Source organism: Fonsecaea monophora (assembly GCF_001642475.1).
Source record: "Fonsecaea monophora strain CBS 269.37 chromosome Unknown Scaff3, whole genome shotgun sequence".
NCBI classification, from domain to species: Eukaryota; Fungi; Ascomycota; class Eurotiomycetes; order Chaetothyriales; family Herpotrichiellaceae; genus Fonsecaea; species Fonsecaea monophora.
The window spans coordinates 765251-786496 of record NW_019173934.1 but is presented as its reverse complement, the minus strand read 5'-3'; the positions used below and the strand labels follow the sequence as shown (position 1 = coordinate 786496).

At 53.0% G+C, this 21246-nt stretch overlaps 8 protein-coding genes and 1 non-coding gene across 9 annotated transcripts; 4 read left to right on the top strand and 5 right to left on the bottom strand.

The window, feature by feature from the left end:
• Positions 1-69: 69 nt before the first annotated feature.
• On the top strand, positions 70-744 carry AYO21_00987 (hypothetical protein; the record flags this gene model as incomplete). Its single annotated transcript, XM_022650973.1, has 1 exon — positions 70-744. One exon carries the CDS (start codon positions 70-72, stop codon positions 742-744), a length of 675 nt encoding a protein of 224 aa, XP_022516976.1.
• A 139-nt stretch (positions 745-883) lies between these two features.
• AYO21_00986 (hypothetical protein) lies at positions 884-1624 on the bottom strand (the record flags this gene model as incomplete). The annotated part of the gene is made up of 1 exon (XM_022650972.1): positions 884-1624. One exon carries the CDS (start codon positions 1622-1624, stop codon positions 884-886), a length of 741 nt encoding a protein of 246 aa, XP_022516975.1.
• Positions 1625-2573: 949 nt separating this feature from the next.
• On the top strand, positions 2574-4680 carry AYO21_00985 (hypothetical protein; the record flags this gene model as incomplete). The annotated part of the gene is made up of 3 exons (XM_022650971.1): positions 2574-3505; positions 3598-3905; positions 4211-4680. 3 exons carry the CDS (start codon positions 2574-2576, stop codon positions 4678-4680), a joined length of 1710 nt encoding a protein of 569 aa, XP_022516974.1.
• Positions 4681-5680: 1000 nt separating this feature from the next.
• On the bottom strand, positions 5681-5773 carry AYO21_00984. The gene has a single exon. It is a non-coding gene; the product is annotated as a tRNA-Ser (tRNA).
• Positions 5774-6258: 485 nt separating this feature from the next.
• AYO21_00983 (hypothetical protein) lies at positions 6259-7020 on the bottom strand (the record flags this gene model as incomplete). Its single annotated transcript, XM_022650970.1, has 1 exon — positions 6259-7020. One exon carries the CDS (start codon positions 7018-7020, stop codon positions 6259-6261), a length of 762 nt encoding a protein of 253 aa, XP_022516973.1.
• Positions 7021-7603: 583 nt separating this feature from the next.
• On the top strand, positions 7604-9392 carry AYO21_00982 (hypothetical protein; the record flags this gene model as incomplete). Its single annotated transcript, XM_022650969.1, has 2 exons — positions 7604-9205; positions 9315-9392. 2 exons carry the CDS (start codon positions 7604-7606, stop codon positions 9390-9392), a joined length of 1680 nt encoding a protein of 559 aa, XP_022516972.1.
• Positions 9393-9895: 503 nt separating this feature from the next.
• On the bottom strand, positions 9896-11809 carry AYO21_00981 (hypothetical protein; the record flags this gene model as incomplete). Its single annotated transcript, XM_022650968.1, has 2 exons — positions 9896-10953; positions 11017-11809. 2 exons carry the CDS (start codon positions 11807-11809, stop codon positions 9896-9898), a joined length of 1851 nt encoding a protein of 616 aa, XP_022516971.1.
• A 2047-nt stretch (positions 11810-13856) lies between these two features.
• AYO21_00980 (hypothetical protein) lies at positions 13857-14658 on the bottom strand (the record flags this gene model as incomplete). Its single annotated transcript, XM_022650967.1, has 3 exons — positions 13857-14068; positions 14147-14354; positions 14461-14658. 3 exons carry the CDS (start codon positions 14656-14658, stop codon positions 13857-13859), a joined length of 618 nt encoding a protein of 205 aa, XP_022516970.1.
• A 4338-nt stretch (positions 14659-18996) lies between these two features.
• AYO21_00979 (hypothetical protein) lies at positions 18997-20193 on the top strand (the record flags this gene model as incomplete). The annotated part of the gene is made up of 2 exons (XM_022650966.1): positions 18997-19403; positions 19584-20193. The coding sequence occupies 2 exons, from the start codon at positions 18997-18999 to the stop codon at positions 20191-20193; spliced, it is 1017 nt and encodes a 338-aa protein (XP_022516969.1).
• Positions 20194-21246: the final 1053 nt, after the last annotated feature.

The window sequence follows — 21246 nt, the reverse complement described above, 5'->3', positions numbered from 1 at the left end:
TGAGCCAACAGCAGCACATCACAAAGCACTGCAATTCTTGGTCAGAACGACGGCGGATTTAGATGCAAAATGTCCTCTCACGATCACTACCACGATCATGACCACGGCCACAACCATAGCCATGGCGCCGGTCACGAACACGACCACTCTCACGACCTCGAGCCAGCCCTTCAATCGAACCTCTACAAACAGATCAACTTTGAAGGCATCGTTACCCTCAACGAGGCTGAACCGCGTTCAGGGGCGGCGATAGTCCAAAAGACGTGGGATGAACGCCTCAATGAGCAGCCCATTCTCGAAAGCGATGCAGACGAACAGCTGCTGATGCATGTGCCGTTTGCTGGGTCGTGCAAGCTCTATTCCATCATCATCCGGACGTCAGACACAGACTCGGCCCCACAGACACTCAAGCTCTTCCGGAACAGAGACGACATGGACTTCACCCTGGCCTCCGACCTGAAACCTACGCAGAAATTGACTCTCCCCAAAAGCAACGACGTGGCCGAGATTCCGTTGAACCGGGCTCTATGGAATGGCACAACCTCGATCAACCTCTTCTTCGAGGACAACCATTCAGGCGGGGACGAGGATGTCACTCGCATCAGCTATCTCGGGTTCAAGGGAGATTTCATGGCGCTCAACCGCGAGCCAATCCACGTGCTGTACGAGGCGGCGGCAAACCCGCAAGATCATAAGTTGATCCAGGGTCTGGTCAACACCAACCAGTCTATGCCGGGCCAGTGAGAGCATTCGGGGGAGAAACTTCGGAGGGAGGGAGTTTTAGACAGAATTGTTGTATGATGTCAGACGCTATAACGCATGAACAAAAGCTGTACTATATCGTGATCACAATCATCAAAAAGTTGTCTTTGGGAAAACGATATCAAGCCTCCAAGGCCACTCTTCTTTGCCGAGCCCTTTCCTTTCGTTTTTGTATCCTCTCCTGTTCCCGCTCCAGCTCCGTCTTGGGCACTTCCGGGAGAGAGTCCTCGCCCAGGATGGTCTTGTTGGGCGCGTCGGGGAGGCCGACGACCTCGCGCTCCATGGCCTCCAGTTCGTCCTCGACCTCGTCCTCGTCCTCGTTGGACATCTGGCCGGCTAGCGCCTCGCTGATCTCCTGCTGGTAGCGGCGGGCCTCCTCGGTCTCGCCCATCATCTTCTCCACGCCCTCCAGGCCGCCCATCTCCTTGTGGATCATGTTCAGCACCTGCGTGCCCTGCTGCAGCCCGAACAGCACGTCCTTTTGCACCAGCGCGAACTCGACGCTGCTGGTCAGCTTCTCCAGCTGCTCCAGCTGCGCGTCCGTCTTGGAGAGTAGCGACTCTTGGTATTTCTTCCGCCGCAGCGCCAGCAGCGCCTTGGCCTTGTCGCCCTTGGCCAGGCACTCCTTTGCGATCTCGGTCTCGCGCGTCGTGATGACAGTGATGCGTTTCTGGTACTGCCGCAGTTTGTCCCGCTGGTTCTTCATGTCCAGAATTGCCCTGTACAGCCGGAGAAGGTATAGCAGGTTAGAATATTGAGATATATTCAAAAAGATGCGCACAGACGGAGGGGAGGGAGAGGGCTCAAAATCACTGTACCTGTCATGCGCCGAGATTTTGTGCGCGCTTTGAGAGTTTCCCATGGTTCCCGCATGGCCGCCCGCGCTGCGGCGGTTCGTCTGACTGACAAGATTCGAGGTGCTTGTGAGATATCGGAGGGGGACTCGGTATATCTGTGTCGAGGTCAATCTGGAGACAGGAATCGTGCTCGCAACTTGTCGCGGGAGCGGAACTACGTAATTCCCAGGCGATTACCTTTTAGGGTTAGCCTCGATATCACTACTCTGCTACTTCAGATGCACCTCCAAATTCATTCTTCTATTGACCTACATATTACTTCTATCTATCTTCAACATAGCCCAATCCCTCATTGGGAACAGAGATGACACAGAATCTCTCTGCGGTATTGGATTGCCGAGGACTTTGGAGAGAATCTTCCACCAACCACACCACAAGCACCGTTCGGAATACCCAAGATCGTTTGGATTCACAGGCACCAGGTCAAATCAATGTCTTCCATGCCCCGATTTGGAGCTCCTCGCAAAGTATCTAGGTCGCGATTTGACCCAGAATCTTAATGGTGCAACAGGAATGAGCCCAGACAGACCATTCGCCAGAGTAACCAGCCTACGTAGAGCAGAGTACCCATTCGAACGGAGTCAGATCTACAGAAAGTATTGTTAAAGCGATATCAATCACGTAAGGTAATTGAGTATGTCCTTCGTATACAGATGGTTCGTTCCTCGTCCTATTTGTGGCAACCCTATTCCAATCGGGCCTGGCAAAGTCTCCCACGAACATCCCTCGCCACATGGATGGCTGTACACATGACACTTTGTCTCTCCGTGCCTTGACATCAAGTCACATCCTGTATCTTCTCCTGGGCTGACCAACGAGGCATAGGACTTCAGCGGTAGCATGATGGAACCTGCTCTATGATGTTTGCAAATATACAATATCTACGCTAAGATCTCGAGGATCGGATTCCATTGCCGACAACGGGTCGTCTGTACGTCTGATGAAAACGTCAATATGACACCAGCACCAATAAGGTCTACGCCAACATCAGAATTACAGCCACGTACACGACCACAAGGGAGCATGGGTAACCATACCGTATCCACCGCCACGATAGTTCGCGACGACCCCGAGAAGAACCCCAATTCGCTGCACGACTTCCACACGGCCAAACGAGGGCCCAAGAACGTCCCGGCAGTCGTGATCATGTCGCGGACGCCCGAACCCAGTACAGAGGGCGGTGGTGACCGCAGTGACGCGGCTAAGAAAGGGAGCTCGCCGCCCAAGGATCCCGGCCACGCCTACGCCCACACCCAACACATCCGGTTCGAATACTTTGACCAGCGCATCTCGAATGCCCCCTTTGGGTACGAGCACTTCGTCTCGCTGCCGCCGACGTATGATTCGGACCTTACCAGGAACAAGACGTGGCCGCTGATTCTCTTCCTGCACGGCGCAGGGGAGTCGCAGCGCAGGCCGCACGAGTCGTTTGCCTCGATCCGCCACGGCGTGCCAAAGATCATCCTCTGCTACGACAAGCTAAAGTCCGATCCGACAGACCGTGAAGACCCTGCAATCGACATCCCCCCGGCGCCACGGCTGCGGAAAAGCAAGCAGACACAACAGCATCAGGGTGATGGGTCCACGGAACCCGTCCCCCGAGAGACGTGTGAGCTGTTAGCCGAGAACTTTGTCACGGTGACGCCGTCGCTGAACATGCAGAACGGATACGGCTGGAACGCGGCCATCCTGTCAGCCCTGCTCGACGAGATTGTGAATCGCTACCGCATCGACCTGGACAGGATTCACGTCACGGGCTTCAGCATGGGCGGCTACGGCACCTGGGATCTGGCCATGCATTCGCCGCGGCGGTTCGCGACGCTGGCCCCGATCTGCGGCGGCGGCGATCCCTCGCGGGTCACCCACGTCAAGCATCTGCCGCACTGGTGAGTAGTCCTGCGTTCCTCCCGTTGTCGTCGTCATCGTCGACAGACGAGAGTCAAATCTGGGGGATTTTGCTGATCTCCGGGGGTGGCAGGATCTTCCACGGCGATCGCGACGACGTCATCCCCGTACAGGCGTCGATCCAGATGGCCAATGCGCTGAAGAGGGCCGATGCCACGCAAGTCACCTTCACGCGGTACCCGGGTCTCATGCACGATTCATGGACCCGCACGTACAACAATCCGGATCTGTACCGGTGGATGTTAAGTCAGAGGAGAAAAGTCAGGGGCGACGAGGAAGGTGTTTCGGCCGAAAATAAAGTCGTCCTAGACACAGACCTGGACTTAGACTTGGATCTAGAACGAGGCACAAACAAGATCAAGATCAAGAATAAAATTCAAGGTAGTTAATTCGTGACAGCCTGATAGGAACTCAATTTTTGGTATTTCAAGAACTTATTCTTTTCTCCTCTAAACACTACCTCGACTAATCAATCTCTCTGAACACAAAGTCGACCTCGACGTCGACGTCAACCTCATGATCAGTTCTCTGCCTTTGCTACCCTCCCTTTCCCCCAGTATCTCAATCTTACCCATCATCCCCCTCAACGGCCAAAAATCGACATCCGAACGAAAACGATCCTTCCCCTTTGTGTGCAGAGTACAAGTTGGCACTTTCGTCAGTAACAATGCCTTGGTGATCTGTAGATGTTGTTGACGACGACTCGATTGTTGGCGAGGGCACGGGCAAAGGAAGCGGGGTTGTTACGGGTGAAGTTGTTGTTGGTGTTGCTGATGATGCCTCGTCGGTATCTACTGTAGTTGTCGTCGTCGGACCTGGAGATATTGCCCAAGTAAAGGTTCTCAAATCAGCTCTGACGTGCCACGACTTTGTCTCCTCTTTCTTCCCTCCACTACCCTCCAGAGGGTTAGATGGTTTCTTACCAATATTCGGAGTCGTCATCATAGTCCCAGGGTGCGGGTCGTGGGTATCGACGACGGCTGCGGCGTTGGTATGGGGGAACGTGGAATGTCGCGCCGACGCCATGCCCCAGGTAGATGGCCTCGCCGTGACGTCTGCGTCCATCACGCCCGCGTGTCCGAGTGAAGAGGATTGGCTCGTGCCAGCCGTCAGGGTGGTAGCGCCAGATCTCCATCGGGAAGGGGTTTTGCGTTAGGGGATTGTGAGGACTGGGCCTTATTTGCTCGCTTGTCGTTGTTGCGGACCGTGAGGTATGTTTGCTCCTTCCTGACACGAGAAGGGAAGATGGCACTCTCAGAGGTATCCGTCTCCCTTGGGATTGCTGCGTTGATACCTTTTCGTTTTATAAATACCTGAGGAGGTTGCAAGGGGGAGAAGTCAATGAGGCAGGAATAGCAAAAAGGCATCCGCGGTATCAAAGGTCGAGAACAATCAAAGGCGCCCTTTTCGTTGGGCAACCCAGAAAACCCATGTTAGAAGGGGGCGGCTGGAGGTTGTGATAGACAAATTGGTTGCACAGATGGAAGGAAAGGTGCCTCTCGTCAACGCATTTCCACCCAGAAGAAGAGAATTACCTTGTCGTACGGGGGTTAGCATTACCGTTTCTGGTCCGTGTTTGTTCTTCGTTCGTGTCACATTTGGAACTCAGCCTAGGTCACCGCGGGCAAAAGCCTGGCTCAATGGTGAGCAGGTCCCTCTGCTCGTGATTGCAATACCAAGGACCAGGCTGTTCAAGTGTGGAAATGGACAACGATCTGGCTGTGCTGGAGTTTGTGTGACTTTAGGGGGAGAGAGATCGCAAGTCATGTCATTTTTCCACCTAGGCAGAACTGTTGATGCTTGTCTTTTGTTCCGTCCTCCTGGTCATCCACACTCATCTTCGGCGATAGTCAGCCAGTGTCCCGCCTAAGAAGCACAAGGCTTGCGGTGGATGTGAGGATGTGGTGTACGAGTTGGCGATGATGGCGCTCAGCGAATACAGGCATTGGATGACGACGTCACTTTTTGTTCCACCCTTGGCAATTCTTGGCAATGTTTCCATCATCATCCGTGCCAAGCCTTCAGCGCACCATGCATTTGGTACTCGTACAACAGCCTCAATCGCAGAAAATGTCTTGGGAGTGACCCAATAGCAAAAAGACCATAGCATGTAAAAAAAGACCTGGCAAGAAGCAAAACAAAAAGAAATAGAATGACGACACCAATCGGATTTGAACCGATGCCTCCGAAGAGATGTGATAACTGGAACAAGTTCTAGTCACACGCCTTAACCGCTCGGCCATAGTGTCTACAGCTAATTGGCATGAAATTGTGCTACTGTAATATATATATTATGATATTGGAGACTAAATGTGGAACCCACTTATAGGGACTTTGGGGGCATTTGGAGAAAACTCTAGGCTGCCGCATGGTTCACCGCCACTCTCTCTTCCTCCTGACCGTTTCATCTGCACATAATTTTCTCAATGAGTACCTCGTACCGAATACGGGTATGGGCAACGCCAGTTACGCTATCTCTTATCTCTGGCGGTTTTTAGAGTTTCGTGCATGGACCAGACATCCCGAAATCGGTATTGGCCAAGGAAGCTACGTACATGTGCAGGTCTGGCTCTAACATCTAGTTTGGTATACAAGTATATTCCGCGCAGACTGATCCAAAGCATCGTCCCGAGCGTGTCAAACTCGAGACCTATACTCAAATCCTGTCGCCGTATTGTTCATCCTCCCAAAGTCATTCCCTCACTTCCTTGCAGCGATACAAGTCCGACACCTCTCACCATGGGTATTGTTTCTCGGGAGAGGTGGTGAATGTTGCATGTTGACCGTTTTTATCAGTATCGACGATTAATCGGCAAGCCTCGACTGCACCGTCTGCAGCTTTGGTGCCACGCTCGTCATAGCCGTTCAAGTTGGTGGCTCGGTGGCCAGGGCAAATCATGTTGACCTTGAATCCCTCCTTGCCTAGTTGAACGGCATACAAAGCCCCGACCATGTTCTCTGCACACTTCGAAATAATATATCCCTTGACATTAGGTGCATTGCCCAATCCGTAATAGGGGAACGAAGGGTCCAAAGTGAGGGTGATGGAACCGAGGCCAGACGACATGAAGAGGAGCCGCGGGACTTGAGCCTTTCGCATCAGGGGAATGAAGGCTTCCGTCACACAAGCGGCGCCGACGGTGTTGGTTTGAAGCGTCTGGATCATGCTTTGGCGAAAACTCACGCCCTTGACGCCGCTGATGCCTGCGTTGTTGAGCAGGACGTCAAGTCGACCGAACTTCTCCTCGACGTACTTGGCGGCTTTGGCAATGCTGTCATCGTTGTCGACATCGAGCTCCAAAGGCTCGACTGAGGTACCTTGGGCCAGATTCGTCAAGCTGCTCGCCGCTTCCTTGCCCTTTTCCAGGCTTCGCGAGCCGAGCAGGATGTGGTAGTTGGTTTGTTCAGCTGCCAGCTTCTTAACGCACTCATAGCCGATTCCTTGATTGGCGCCTGTTATAAGGACGACGGTGTGATCTGCTGTGATGGAAGACATGTTGGGGATTAGAGAATTCAATATACTTCTACCGGTTTATGCACCGAGATGTTCAACCTGCCCCGAGGAACATGGCTGCTTTTTATATACCGGATATCAGGCCTGTGCCAGAGTTCTCTCGGACTTAGCTACGTCGGAAACTGTGGGAAAGCTCCCTCTACATCAAAACTGCATTTGTAAGTCGGGACAATATCTATCCTTCACCAAGCCTTGTGACAGAAAGGTGGTCCAAGGTTTTACGGAACAGGGGAAAGATACTTGGGGTCTCGATATGCAGCTAACGCCTAGTTCGCGAGCAGACCAATCATGTCTTGCGGCCTTGAGATGCGGACTTAGTGAATATGGGTATCTATGGCCGACATCAAGCCTTCAAGCTTTTGTGGTTTGGGCCTTGTGGCAACATGGGCCTGAACTCTATCCCTCGCTCTGTTCCGCCGGTTCGACGGTCGACAGCTGCTGAACAAATCTGTTGTCGTGTCAAACCTACCATCGTTGCTGTTCGCATCCCACCCGATTGCGACTGACCAGAAGCTTCTATTCGGTATCGACCGCAATCGACCTGTTATGCATCCGAAAACCAACCATGGTTGAGGTCCTGGATCCTTCTCATTCTCAGAGCGCACCAAAGGCCAACATTCGAAGACGACGCGGCAGGGCTTGTATTACTTGCAAAATCAGGCGTGTCCGTTGCGATTACGGCCAGCCATCCTGTAATCGCTGTCTAAGCACAGGCCGCAAATGCGATGGTTACCCATCACCCCAGGGAGGAAGACAAGATCCGCCTCCCATCGGCGTCCTGCTGGTGCTCGGCGCTCCTATGCCCGCACTGTGCGAACATGAAGCCTGGACGTCATTGAGATTCTTCGTTCAAGTTTGTGCCCCGGCGATGCTGAACTACGGAAGCCACCGTTTCTGGAACGAGCTCGTGCTGCAAGCTTGCGGTATCGACCAGAGCATCAAGCATCTCACCATCGCAGCGTCCAGACTGGGGTCGCATCGACTGCGTCAGCCGTGTAAGCCACCGTTCGAACAGGATGTCGTCTTCCTCGAGCACTACGGCAGAGCGCTTAAGCTCCTCAGCCAAACCCAAAACCCGGATCCGGGATTCCTGCTCATGGCCTGCCTCCTCCTAGTCCTGTGCGACGAATACAGGGAGAATTCATTCGCGGCCATCCAGCATCTCATCGCCGGCCGCAAAATCCTTAATACTTACCGGTCGGCCGCGGCATCGTCATCGACCCAGCGCACCGGTGACAACACGGCCATCACGGAACTCGAGCAGATCTTCTCCATGCTGGAGTTACATACCAGCGAGCTCCACCAGATCGCGCGACCGCAGGCGATGACCTGGTGGTCCCCTCACTGCAAAACAGAAGCCGCTGCTGTTGCAGAGAACATTGTGCTCTACCCACAAGTCGACCCGACACAGCTCTGGGGCCGCATTGACGCCGCCACACGGGCATTGCAGGATCTGGCCTTTGAATGCACGGCGCTGCGACTCGACGGGCCTCCACCACAGACGAGGTTCCAGGTCGTGCCGGACATGACGGACAAACTCAACGCGTGGCTCGCGCAGCTGACGGCCCTTGAATTCGACCCGTCCGCCACCCACCACCACCACCTCAGCACCGAGATGCTCGCGGACCTGCACCTCCTGCGGACGTACCACCTGTGCCTGCACGTGCTGTCGCGATGCGGCCCCTTCAGACAGGAAGTGGCGTTCGATGCGTACGCCGGCACGATCGAGCACGTCGTGGTGAGCTGCGGCCTGCTGATCCGGCGGCCGCGACGGGCGCGACTCGTGCCCATCCTATTCTTCGTGGCCACGCGATACCGCAACGCCAGCTTCCGCCGCCGCGCCATCTGCATGCTCCGCCAGTGCGGCCTGGACGGCCAGATGCTGGCCCGGATCGCCGTGCGCGTCGTCCGCATCGAGGAGAACGGCCTCGCCTCTCTGATAGTGGGCTCCGATGTGCCCGAGCAACACCGCATCAGGCTCCGCGACATCGTCTTTGACCGCGCTGGCATCGGCGCCTATCTTCTCCGCTTCACCCGCCATCCTTACTATGCCACCTGCAACGTTGATAACAAGGACAGTCCCGCCGACACCGTCCCCTTGGAACATACCGCCCTTGCCAGCCAGGCGTGCGTCTGGACCACCCCGCCCCCAACGTCTGCACATGCGGTGAGTTGGTATCCTCTTTCAGCCACCCGCACCTTGTCCTCTTCCTACCTCCCTCCCTCACTACTTACCTACCTACCTGCCTGCCTGACTAACTGACGCTACTTTCCAGACCACACTCCTCGAAGCCGCTCTCCGATTCGACTTTATGGCGTTTTGGAACCAAGAGGACCCAGAATCCGCCGCCTAGTTGCCTAATTTGCTACAGTGCCATCATAGCATATCATAGCATAGCATAGCATAGCCCTTGCCAGCCACTGCCAGCCAGGCTAGCCTATAGTAGTTAGCTTTGATGGGGATGGGTATTTCCCTTCCTCTCTTTTCAATAAGAAATTGATACATTGATATATTGAAAGAGATAAAGAGATGTCGAGATATATCCACATTAGCGTTTTACATACATTACCCCCTTTCCATCCCCTCTCCTCCTCTTTCTGCCCGTGGCCACGCCCAGTAAAGAAAGACCAAAAAAAACTACCTAGGTAGGTACACGCATGCATGTCTACATGTGTCAAGTATTCGGATTCGGATTTCCCTTTTCCTAGTCATTTCCACGAGAGAGGAGAACAAGAAGAAAAAACCAAGTGGAGTTTCTACAATCTACCTCCCGCATTGTCTCTCTCCCTCCACGTCTTTTACCCTTACTCTCTTTGAACACAGAGAGGCAGAGACGCAGAAATCCAAAAAAAAAACCTATGCACCGCCACTCATCTCAAGCTTCTTCCCCTTGACGCTCTTCCATTCAAAGCCCAGCGAGAATAAAAAGGCGATGCTCGCACAGGCAATGGACAGAATGTACGAGTGCGTGACAGCGACGTTGTACGCGTACAGCACACCAGCAAGCTGGGACGGCGGCGTGACCTGGCGGATATGGGTGGCGCCGGCCATGATGATGGCTTGCGGGTCGACGCCATGGGTGTACTTGGGTATTTCCTGGATGAGGGTGTTGGAGAAAATGTTCTGCGCGATGGAGATGGAGATGGCGCCGCCGAGCGAGTTGAAGAAGATGGCCACGGCGTTGCCCACAGGCATGTCCTTTTTGTTCAGCACCACCTGCACCGCGATAAAAGGGATCTGGACGCACGCGCCGGCGCCCGTCCCAGCCAGGATCTGGTACCCAATCCACGTCCCCGTCGATGAGTCTACCTTCAAATTGTATAGCATGCCACTCCCAATGGCGAAGATGGCCGAGCCGAACCACGTAAATGGCACATACGGCCCCAGCGTCGTGATGCTGGCCCCGACCACGATCGATGAGATGGTGATGCTGACCAGGTATGGAATCGTGCGAATCCCGGATTGCTCGGCCGTCGTGCCCTTGACGGCCTGGAAGTAGAAAGGGAGGAAGTAGACGTGCGTATACAGGCCCATGGCGAGGAAGGCAGAGAAGAACGCACACACGAACACGGTGCGTTGCCTAAGCATGATCCGTGGTGGGAGCGTTGCCAAATCCCCCTTCCACAGTTGGATGCCCGTGAAGACCAGAATCAACAGCCCAAACCCCAGGATGCAGCCCCAGACTTTCGAGTTGGACCACGCGTAGGTGGTGCCGCCCCATTGCAGGGCCAGCAGGAGGCAGACGATGGCACAGATCAGGAAGAACGCACCTAGGAGGTCGAGCTGGCCGATCTTCTCCTTCATGGTGAGGTTGCTGTGCTTGCGCTCGGGGTTCTTGAAGAAGAAAAACACGGCCGTGATGGCGATCGCCCCGATGGGGAGGTTGATGTAAAAGCACCAGCGCCACGACACGCCTGTTGTAGACCGGGGTCAGTGGACCAATCTCCCCTCGGTAGTGATTCAATCGGGGCACTTACGGTCGGTAAACGCTCCTCCTAGAATAGGCCCAACGACGGATGCAATCCCAAACATGGAGCTCAACAGCCCAATGTAGATGGGCCTCTTCCGCAAGGGCACCGAATACGCTACAATGGTCATGCCGCCAGAGAAAATCGCTGCAGCACCAACCCCGGCAATAGCACGGCCCACAATCAGCATAGTAGAGTTCGTTGCTGCGCCGCACAGCACCGAGCCAACTTCGAAGATGAAGAGCGCCACCATGTATGTCCATTTCACGTTGAAGTAGGTGTATATCTTCCCGAAAGACGGTTGCAGCGAGGTCGTTGTGAGCAGATACGAGGAGCCATACCAGCCGACATCATCTAGGGAGTTGAAAACTGTGGTTATCCTGGGAATGGCGGTTGCGATGATGGTGTTGTCCAGGGCAATGACAAAGGTTGATAGAGTGAGGCCGAACGTCAAGAGGTGCAATGGCAAACCCCTAGCGTATTTGGATTCATCATCTTCGCCGGGTTCGCCTGCATCGGAAGTTGCTGTTGAGTCTCTGCGGGATAAATCTTCGTTTACTTGTAGCACAGCCTTCTCATTAGAGGATGCTGAAATGGGGATATCTTGTTCTGGCGTGGTGGCCGATGGTTTCTCGACTGAACTAGGCTCCCCAACACTCGAATCAGCTGGGACGGGTCTCTTCTCGGGGTCAACAGTTTCTGCTGAGACTGGCTGTCCCGATGAAGGGCTCAGCTGGCTCTCTTGGACCCCCGAATCTGACGGTTTGTCCGCCACTCCGGCTTTCGACCAAGGAAATCTCATTTCGCGGTGGGACGAGAGGTTGAAGGGTGTGATTGACAAAGAAGTATTCGCTCAGTAACACGGCACAGCCCACTCCCAAATACGCTTCGGCTGAACAATAGCAAACGAATACAAAAGAAAAGACCAAGAATTTGAGATCAGATGAAACGAAGCAAAAACGTATGACAAACCTGGGAAATCATCACGAAGATTCAAGAGCTTCCCTCGGAAGGACGACAGCCCGGTTCAAAGAAGGTACCACCAGAAAGTGACTTCGGCAATAAGATGAATCGAAGTGTGGGCAAGTCAAGCTTCGACGCTTTTCGATGGGCCGTCAAAGCCAACCAACCCAGTGGTAGGGTGTGATCTTGACAGGCGAAGGAAACGACCGCCGAGTCAAGCCAACGAGGAAAGCTCGCTTGCGATGCGACGAAGAGTGATTGTCACTACGGACCAGTACCCGTTCCCAAGATTCGTAAACCATGCCAGTCCTGGGATAGAGTTGTGGGATGAGGGAGGAGGTGGAAGAGGCGGTGGCGAAGGACACTGGGACAGAGCGTCTAAGCGAAGCCGAGGTCAAGGCGCACGGTAATTACGCTCCATGCTATAGTCAGATCGGGTAAAGCACACGATGGCGCCGAGTCGTATTTCGTACAAACAGTACCGAGCATGGCGCCATCAGGACGACGGCGGTGAGAGCGATCTCGGTCTCGGAGGAGGGGATGTTGGGAAGAGTTAAATTGGACCTCGACTTGTTTGGAGATGAAGGGTGGTCGATCTGTACCATTGGGTGAGAAAGGGGAATCGTCGAGTGAGGCGCGACAAGATGTACGAGTAAGTGAGGAAGACACCATGGGGAATTGGTGCGAGAAAAGGGGAAGGTGAACCGAGTATGTCGCTACTTTTGCTTCCTTCCACCTTCATTCCTTCACTTCACTTCACTCACTTCACTCACTCAATACCCACTTCTCTCTTCTTCACGATCCTCAGAATTTTATTCATGTTATATTTTACAGTCCCACAATTTCCACCAACTTTCCGAATCGGTTTCATGCCCTTCGAATGTGGTGGTAACACCGGCCGAGTCCCATCCAGACCTCCTAATGATTATTCTCTTCATCTCCAAGGTAAAGCGCTTTACCACAGGAGATGTATGAAGTATGATGGAGAGAAAGATGTGACTTGGACCGAGAGACTACTCGACCATACTTCTCTACTACTACCACTACCACTTGATATTTATGACAAGGCCTATCTCAATGACAATGCCAGTATCACTGACAGTACCAATATCAATTAGAATACTACTTCTTCTCACACCAATATCATTGGTAACATAGAATCTCTTCTGTGGTCGTGGCCTTGTGTTACAACCTGTTAGCGTTTCTCCCTGTTCGAGCCCTGATCAAGTTCGAATGGGACCTTCTTTTTTTTTCCTTTTTGCTGCGTGTGAAGCTGTTTCACTGAGATTTTCGTTGTGCGCCTGGCTGGAAAGGGAAGGTAAACCAATTACTTGTTCTATTGCTTCCTCTCTCATAGTCCTCTCTGTCGCGTATGTTGCTGATGGTGTAATATCTTCTCTGTCTATTTGTTTCGTCCTCGATTTCCTGGTGGTTCATTACTTCTCGAGACTGCAGCCACCCGAGCCTGCGGATGAAGTCGATGTCTATTTGCCCCCATGCAGGACACGTCCATGCACGCCCGGTAACCACTGGTAATGTCCTCCAGCGATGGAGTACTCTGGCAAGACTTCGAGTGGGTGTTGTTGTGACCTCAATCCCAATGGTACCTTGGTCGTAACAGACCACCCACCTGGACAATACCAATACCCATTGATGCGGCCTCGAGGATGATGAAAGACACTTAACATAACACTGGCCGAGAACCTTTTTCCCATCTCATAAAGACCTCGTGAACTATTATACAACGCGTTTGACCTGTGACGCAGACAACCGTCAGCCATGGTTCCAACTTTTTGTCTTCTTTGGTCCAGCCAGATGCAATTTCAAAATCAGACAGTCACCCCACTCCAGCACACATAACCAAGGCGCAAAGACACCATATGGGATCATGGAAGGGGTCGGCTATTCACCTCGAAGAACCGCTTCAACCACCAGACCTGGAACACTCCTTCTCCTATCAACACGCCCAGTTGGAATATCGACCACCATTTGACCCTTGAGTTTGTGCTTTCGGCTGTGTTTCGGTGCGTTCGCTCACGGACGACAATGTAGGCTTGCTCGTCCTTGACTTGGGCGAGGAGATCGGAGAGTTGGCGGACTAGATGCGCCGCATATTCTGTCAGTCTCCTTGCGGCTTTTGTTTCTAGTGGTCCAGAATGGGGAACAAAATACGAACCTTCCGTTTCCAGCGGGTCCTGGGGCGCCTCGGACTCGGGGACGTAGACAATGCCGTGGACGTTGAAAGAGACTTCCTTGCTGTTGGCGGACCAATGCTCGTTGCTGAAGCAGTAGACGTATTTCCCATCCATGCGTGCATCGAACGAGTAGTCGCCCGAGGACACCGAGTTGAGCTGGGTTTCATAAGACCCCGAAGGATCGGTGATCTAGACATCACAAACCGCCCTAATGGTCAGTCAAGGAAAAAGGTCTTCGATACCAAAGAGATGGGCCAGGTGGGATTTTTTTGGTGGGATTTTTTTTTTGGCATACGTAGAAATCAATGTCCAGGTTCCCAGCACCTCCGAATTCACGGTCGCCCACTTGAAAGGTCACCGTCATCTTGTCGTCCTTGTGTAGTTCTTCATGGAAACATTCTCTTGTGTGTGCTTTCAGAGCGATGTTGTGTGCCACGCCTGCCCCTATCCAACCCGCGAACGCGGCGCAGGCCGCTGCTCTGCCAAATCGCATGCTTCCGGAGTTTATCAAACTGGATAAACACTCTGGGGTTGGATTGAGAGACGGGAATTCAAGCGGTGTCTGGAGGAGGTGTTGACGGCAGGATCGAGCAGAGGATGATTGAGATGGACCGCAGCCAAATAAAAGTGTCCTCAAGCGACTTGGGCTTTCAACTCCGCAGTTTTTGTCCCTGACTTCCAGGGGGTTTAGCGCTGGCCAATGGGGGCTGTGCTTGGCATAACGTCGAGAGAATACCAACTGAGACGCCACGGGGGAGCCTCACTAACGTTCGAACCCACTAAGGTTGCTTGGCTCCGACTACGAATATTGCACACACAGGACGGCCTGAGTCTCATGATTGCCGATGATGATCGACGCCGAGCAACATTGTCGGGCACAATCACTGAAACTCTTCTAACAGGTAACGGAAATCTGGGGTAGGAGGGTGAGGGGTGAATGTGGCTTGCTATTCTGGCTTTCACTAATCCCGAGCCCCTTCCATCTCTGTACTTGGTACTCAGTACGAAGTGCCGAGCACATCCTCCCACTTGTAGGTACTATCCCTGGGTCAGACAATCCTCATTAATTACCCGACACATACCGAGCACGAGGATCCCGTGACCTCGTGCTCAGGACACACATCTCTGACGCCTAGCCTACCGACATCTACAGTATCACCAGCGTCACCTCAACAGTGTTTGCCGGATAGCCTGAGTGTGACTCGCTTGCATTACCACCACACTACACCACACCACACCACGCAGCCTAGAAATTCCTTGATTAGGCAATTTTCTTTTCGGTTGGGTCTTTGTTCTTACATTACTTCACTACCTTGGTACATGGCATGTCAAGTCATTTTCGGCGCCGCCGGGTTTCACGTCCCACCTCCTCAATCTATCTACACTGTTCAGTTCGGACGACGGACGAGCACAAGGGAGAAACAAAGAAGGAAGAAAGCGTGAGTAGAGGGCAAAAAGAAAAAAAAGAGAAAGTACACATGACCATGACCATGACCATGACCATCACTCTGCACCATGGGCTGTAGGGTCGATGATCGCATGGGGGAAATTGGAGAGCCAGCTAACACAGATTGATTTGAGTATGTATACCTGGCCAACTAACCTACCATACTCGGACCAAGTAAAGAAGTGTTGTACAACCAATAACAATTGGCAATTCTACAATGATCTTCGTGCTCGTGCTTCGTGCTCGCGCTCGCGCTCGCGCTTGTCACTGACATCCATCCATCCTTGTCCTTCCCTGTCCTTGCGTCTATCGGCTCAAAAGTAAGGACGCAAGCCCGCAAAGACACAGGGATCCAAGGCCACAATGGAACACAAGACCACCACACACACGCTCAAACCACCGTGCCACCGTACCCCCGCTCTGACAATGACACGACCAGCATGACATACCTACAGTACATATTGGGGGTGGGTGGGTGACTGTGGACCATTTCTCCGAGGGAATGAATGGCACGGAGGGAAGAATAATGGGGAAAAAGAGAGAAGGGGAAGGCAAGGGAAGGGAAGATCCTCCCTCCCTCGCTCGACGACGATCTCTCGTAATTATTTTCCTTGATTTTCTAGTGCCAGGGTCAGGGCCTCCAGAACCACCATGGGCCAGGGGCAGCCCTCAGTGCCTCGTCATATGTACTTGTCTCGTTACTTTTACTTCTGGGGGACGCACGGGGCGCCAAAGTCTGGACCGCTCTCGCTAGATATCGGTTAGGAAATGGGAAGGACCCTCTTTTATTTTCTTTTTCTTCTCTTTGTACTGAGTACGTACGAGTAATGTCTTTGGGGAAGACGGTGGACTGGACACTCAGCCCGGATATGGTGGTATGGTAGTAAGGTGGACAGTGGTACATCCAGAGGTACCTCGTAGGGAGTGTATGTACTCGGTACATTATGAGTACTCTGAATCTGCGGCCAAGACGATCCCCCCGCCTGGAGAATGGCCACTTATGGCCCAAACATTGGCATTTCACCGAGTAACTCCCATGGCGAAATTGACGAGTTAAGTGAATAACTTGTACCGAGTAGGAAGCGACTGAACTTGAATTCCTGGCCAAGGGACGAGGATACGGGGGAGTAGAGAACAGAAGAGAAGGAGACTGCTGGTCTTGGTCTCGAATGAATCTGCACAGCCTCACAGCACGCTAGTTAGGTACCCTGAGTGCCTGAGTACATGGTACATGCAGCGACATGCAACCTGCGCCCACTAAGTTGTACGTACCTACAGTACCTTGTGCTCCGCAGACGAGACGAAGCAAACAGCAAACAGCAAGCAGCAAACAACAGCAAACCAGGGGCCGTGCACTTCTCCGATTCGTTCTGCGCTTCGGCAAAAGATGCAGGACGTGCACGACGATGTTGTTTGTTACTGCAAGCTGCGAGGGGCTTTCGAGTTAGAAGCTGTGGATTGTTTGGTCGGTTCGGTTGTTTCCAGGTATGCAGGTCGCAGGTCGCAGGCAGGTTGCAGATGACAGGGAAGTTTTACCGCGAATGTCGTACCATGAAGACAACTCGGGACATCAGGACGAAAGAGCGATCAGTGATCTACATACATACCCTCGGTACCTCCTGTACCTAGTGCCCATTACCTAGCACCTACTTAGTCTCTCGTCGCAGGTGGTGAGGCCCTGGGTGGCAGGTGGATAGATAGATGGTCGCTAATCCAAGGGCTACCAGGCTAGGCCAGGCCAACCCCCGACGAGTACCGAGTACCTCTTACCTAGTATCGACCCCAAAGCCATTCGATCATTCCCATTGGAATTTATTGGGGAGACAAGGGAGACAAGTTCAGTTGCACAGCATGACACCATAGGTAGCGTGACTGAGTCTTCTCGGACTTGCAGAGCCTGGTCAGTGTTGATCAGTGTAGGCGTCAGTCTGCATCTTGTCAGTGGTACCTCGAGCATCCCTGTTACTCCTTGTCACTCCCCCTCTAGGTACTCCCTTGGTATTCCTTGTACTCTTTGTTAGACTCGCTAGACTCGTTTACCTCCAACACGACTCCACTTTTTGCAACCAATTCTCTCCGCCACAAGGGAAAAAAAAGAGTTTGGCTCAAGCTCCCCTTGATCCTTGATGGATGGATGAATGGAAAAGCAAAAAAGGTGGATGCGGCGGCGGCAGTGGCGGCGACGGCGGGGGCCGAGCCATGGATGATGATAATGCAAGGTCGCTTTGCATCTTTCACACTCTCTCTTACTCACACACACATGCTAATTCACATTTCACAGTTTCACAGTCTCACCTTTCCTCTCTCTCATTGTCCTCGTTTTCCCACGTATCAGTCGCACCAGGAACCGTGACTGTGAATGGCCTTGTCAGCATCACTACAACCAATGGAAACCGTCAGATCCGGAGATGAGCGACAAAATGGATGTTTGCTTTGAGGGTGGAGGTGGACTTGTGGGAACAAATGGATGGGCACCTGGGATAACGGATATTCTTCCACGCCCTCCTCTTCCCTCGTCCTATCTACCTATCTACTCCTACTAGTTCACCGCTGGAGCAAGCAGAAACAAAGACGAGGGAGAGACCGGGGATGGATGAGCCCAGCAGGCTGGAACCTTTTGGAAATATACGGAGAGTTGGTGCGAGTCCCCCCCACATGACAAACCGTGCCATACCATACCATAATATGCATCGTCGCACTCACACTCGCCCTTGTACCTGTCCTACCAGGTCCTCGTCACGCTGCTCGTGTAACTACGGGTTCCTCATCCTCGTACTACTTTAGGACAAGGAACTAAATCTCTAACAAACAACACCACGAGGTCCGGGTCCGCTAATAGCAATCAACACCACAAGTGTGGGTTCCTGGTCTAGCACATCTAGCTATAGTGTAGTCCAAATGACATTGATCCCGCCAGAGTGGTTGGCCGGTTGGCTCGGGGCCTTGGTACTGCATGGTCTGGTAGCTATCGAGGATCTAGTCTACTCGCAGAGGTCTGGGTCTGGGTCTGGGGGTTGAGGGTAAATGGAGCGAAGGGAAGCTCTGTTAAAATGTAACTAGGTACTACCTGAGTTTTGGGGGAGCTTGTCTTTCTTGCCCTTTTCTCGCCCTCTCTCTCTTCTCCCTGAGTTTCACTTGCGGAACATACTTTGGCCCGAAGTTACAATGACGAATAAATAAAGTTGATACAAACATCATGGGTGGTTGTTATATCGGTTGAAAAGGAAGCCAGAACCGCAACGAAATCTCTTCCCACCACTTTTCACCAACACCACCAACACCTCCTCTTCCACACCCTTTTCCTCTCTCAATGGACTCCTAATCAGTTTCATGCCTACTCCTCTCATCCACCGAATACCTCCTAACACACTGCACCCCGTCGAAATGGTCGCCGAACTACACCAACCACCTTACCCTCTTCACCCCAGCGTCAAGGACAGACTGCACCCCGAATACGTCGCCTTCTACAACAAATACATCCTAAATGCACAACAGGTCCACCACCTCCCCATCTCGGTGGCTCGAGGATCTCGGACCGTACCTCCCAGCCACAGCAAGCCCCTCCCCGTGGGCAGAGTGCAGGACGTTTCCATATCGCGACAGGAGACCCCTGGGCCCGACGTCCTCATCAGGTGCTTCACCCCACCAGGGAAAGCCCCTCGATCGGGCTGGCCACTGGTGCTATATTACCATGGCGGAGGGTGGGTATTCGGGGATATCGACACCGAAAACACCGTGTGCACCAACATTTGTGTCCGAGCTCGGGCGGTGGTCATCACCACTGACTATAGGTTAGAACCCACCCATCATTTCCCGTGAATTGGGCTCCTTGTCCTTCGCAAGGGTTGAAGGGGGGAAAAGCGACAGAAATTAACCCCAAAAGAAATACGCCCATTTCATTTGGTGAGCATTTCCAATGCTAGGGATCTCTGTCTGACTTCGCCTCTTTGATTCCTTTTGGAGGGAAACAGGCTCGCCCCCGAGGAACCCTGGCCGGCAGCTATTCATGACTCATGGGAGGCCTTTCTTTGGTCGACATCGCAGGGTGAGAGTCGGCTCGACTTGGACCTGAACAAGGTCGCCATCACGGGCGCGTCGGCTGGCGCCAACATTGCGGCCGTCATTGCCCAGAAGGCTGCGCTGCGGGCACCACCAGGAGTCTCGATCCGGTCGCAGGTGCTGGTGGTGCCTGTGACGGACAACACGGCGACGCCTTACTCAAGCCCGAGTTGGAAGGAGTATGAGTTCACGGCGCATCTCCCCGCCAAGAAGATGCTCTGGTACCGACACCACTACCTCCCCAACCAGGCTGACTGGTCGCACCTCGAGGCCTCACCGCTGCTAGCCCCGGACGACGTCTTTGCGCTCCTGCCCCGCTCATACATTATCGTCGGGGAACTGGACGTGCTCAGGCACGACGGGGAAGAGTACGCCCGACGACTCCGCGCCAACGGCGTCGACGCCCAAGTCACTGTGATGGAGGGCATGCCGCACCCCTTCTTGGCCATGGATGCCGTTCTGGAGGCCGGCAGAACCGCCATCACGAATATATGCGAGGAGCTGCGAAAGGTATTTGCTTGAGAAGAGAAAAATCGCACACGGATTATGCCCAATAACTCGCTACTTGTGATTCTGACGAGGCGCGATATACGCGGGATGAGGGAGAGGGGAAGAGGGGTTGGGTTGGGCGTTAACGTGGGACAGGCAGTCAGGGCAGGTATTTTCCCCTTTTTCCCTCCTTTGCAAATTTCCATTCGTTTTATCCTGGCAGGGTGGGGTTTTGGGAGGCACTCAAGCTTGTTCAATAACATGGACCGACTTGGTTCCTGCCATGGTAGAAGTCAACCTAGCACCTAGGTTGTCCATCGATGAGGATGAAGTGAGGATTACGAGGAGAAGAGGGGAGAGGGACACGCCTGCGAGCTGCTCGGTCCATTGCCACCGAGATGTGAGGCGTGAGGCGGATCCAGTGCCTTTTAGGGTTAGGGTCATTATTGGGATCTCGGGTGGTAGGTGGGTGGGTACCTATTTGTATCTCCAAGCAAGGAGGAAGTTTCTTTGGGGTAGTTGTAGCTCCAAGACCCGGGGTAAGTTGTCTACTCGTACAACAATGGAGATGGGACGGGGGACGGGGACTTGAAAAGGTGGTACGGGCGGCTGACTGCACTCACATTCACTTGTACGTTGTAACTCTCTCACGACAGAATACCCAGGACGGCCTTTTTTGGAAGGGGGAAGTGGCTGATCTGAACACCCAATATACACACGTTTATATACATACACGGTCATATACTCGTATACTACACGGACTGTTCCATCTACAGACTTGCATACCCTTTGCGATGACAAGATCTGACAATCGAAATACCTCGTACAGGTACAGGTACAGGTATCGGCCCTGATGAGCCCTTTATCAACGGCCGGGAAAAAGGCATCTCGTCTTGCAGTCTCAAGAGTGCAAGTCAAACTATACAAGTACAGAAATACCCATAATCGCATTTAATTACCCAATTTACCAAGGCTGAGTCTGAGTCTGAGTCTGGAATTGTAATTTACCGTCCGTTAATCATAGTATACAAAAATGGTATATCAACATTTCGCTTGCTCTTCTCACAAAGCACATGAACTCTCTGT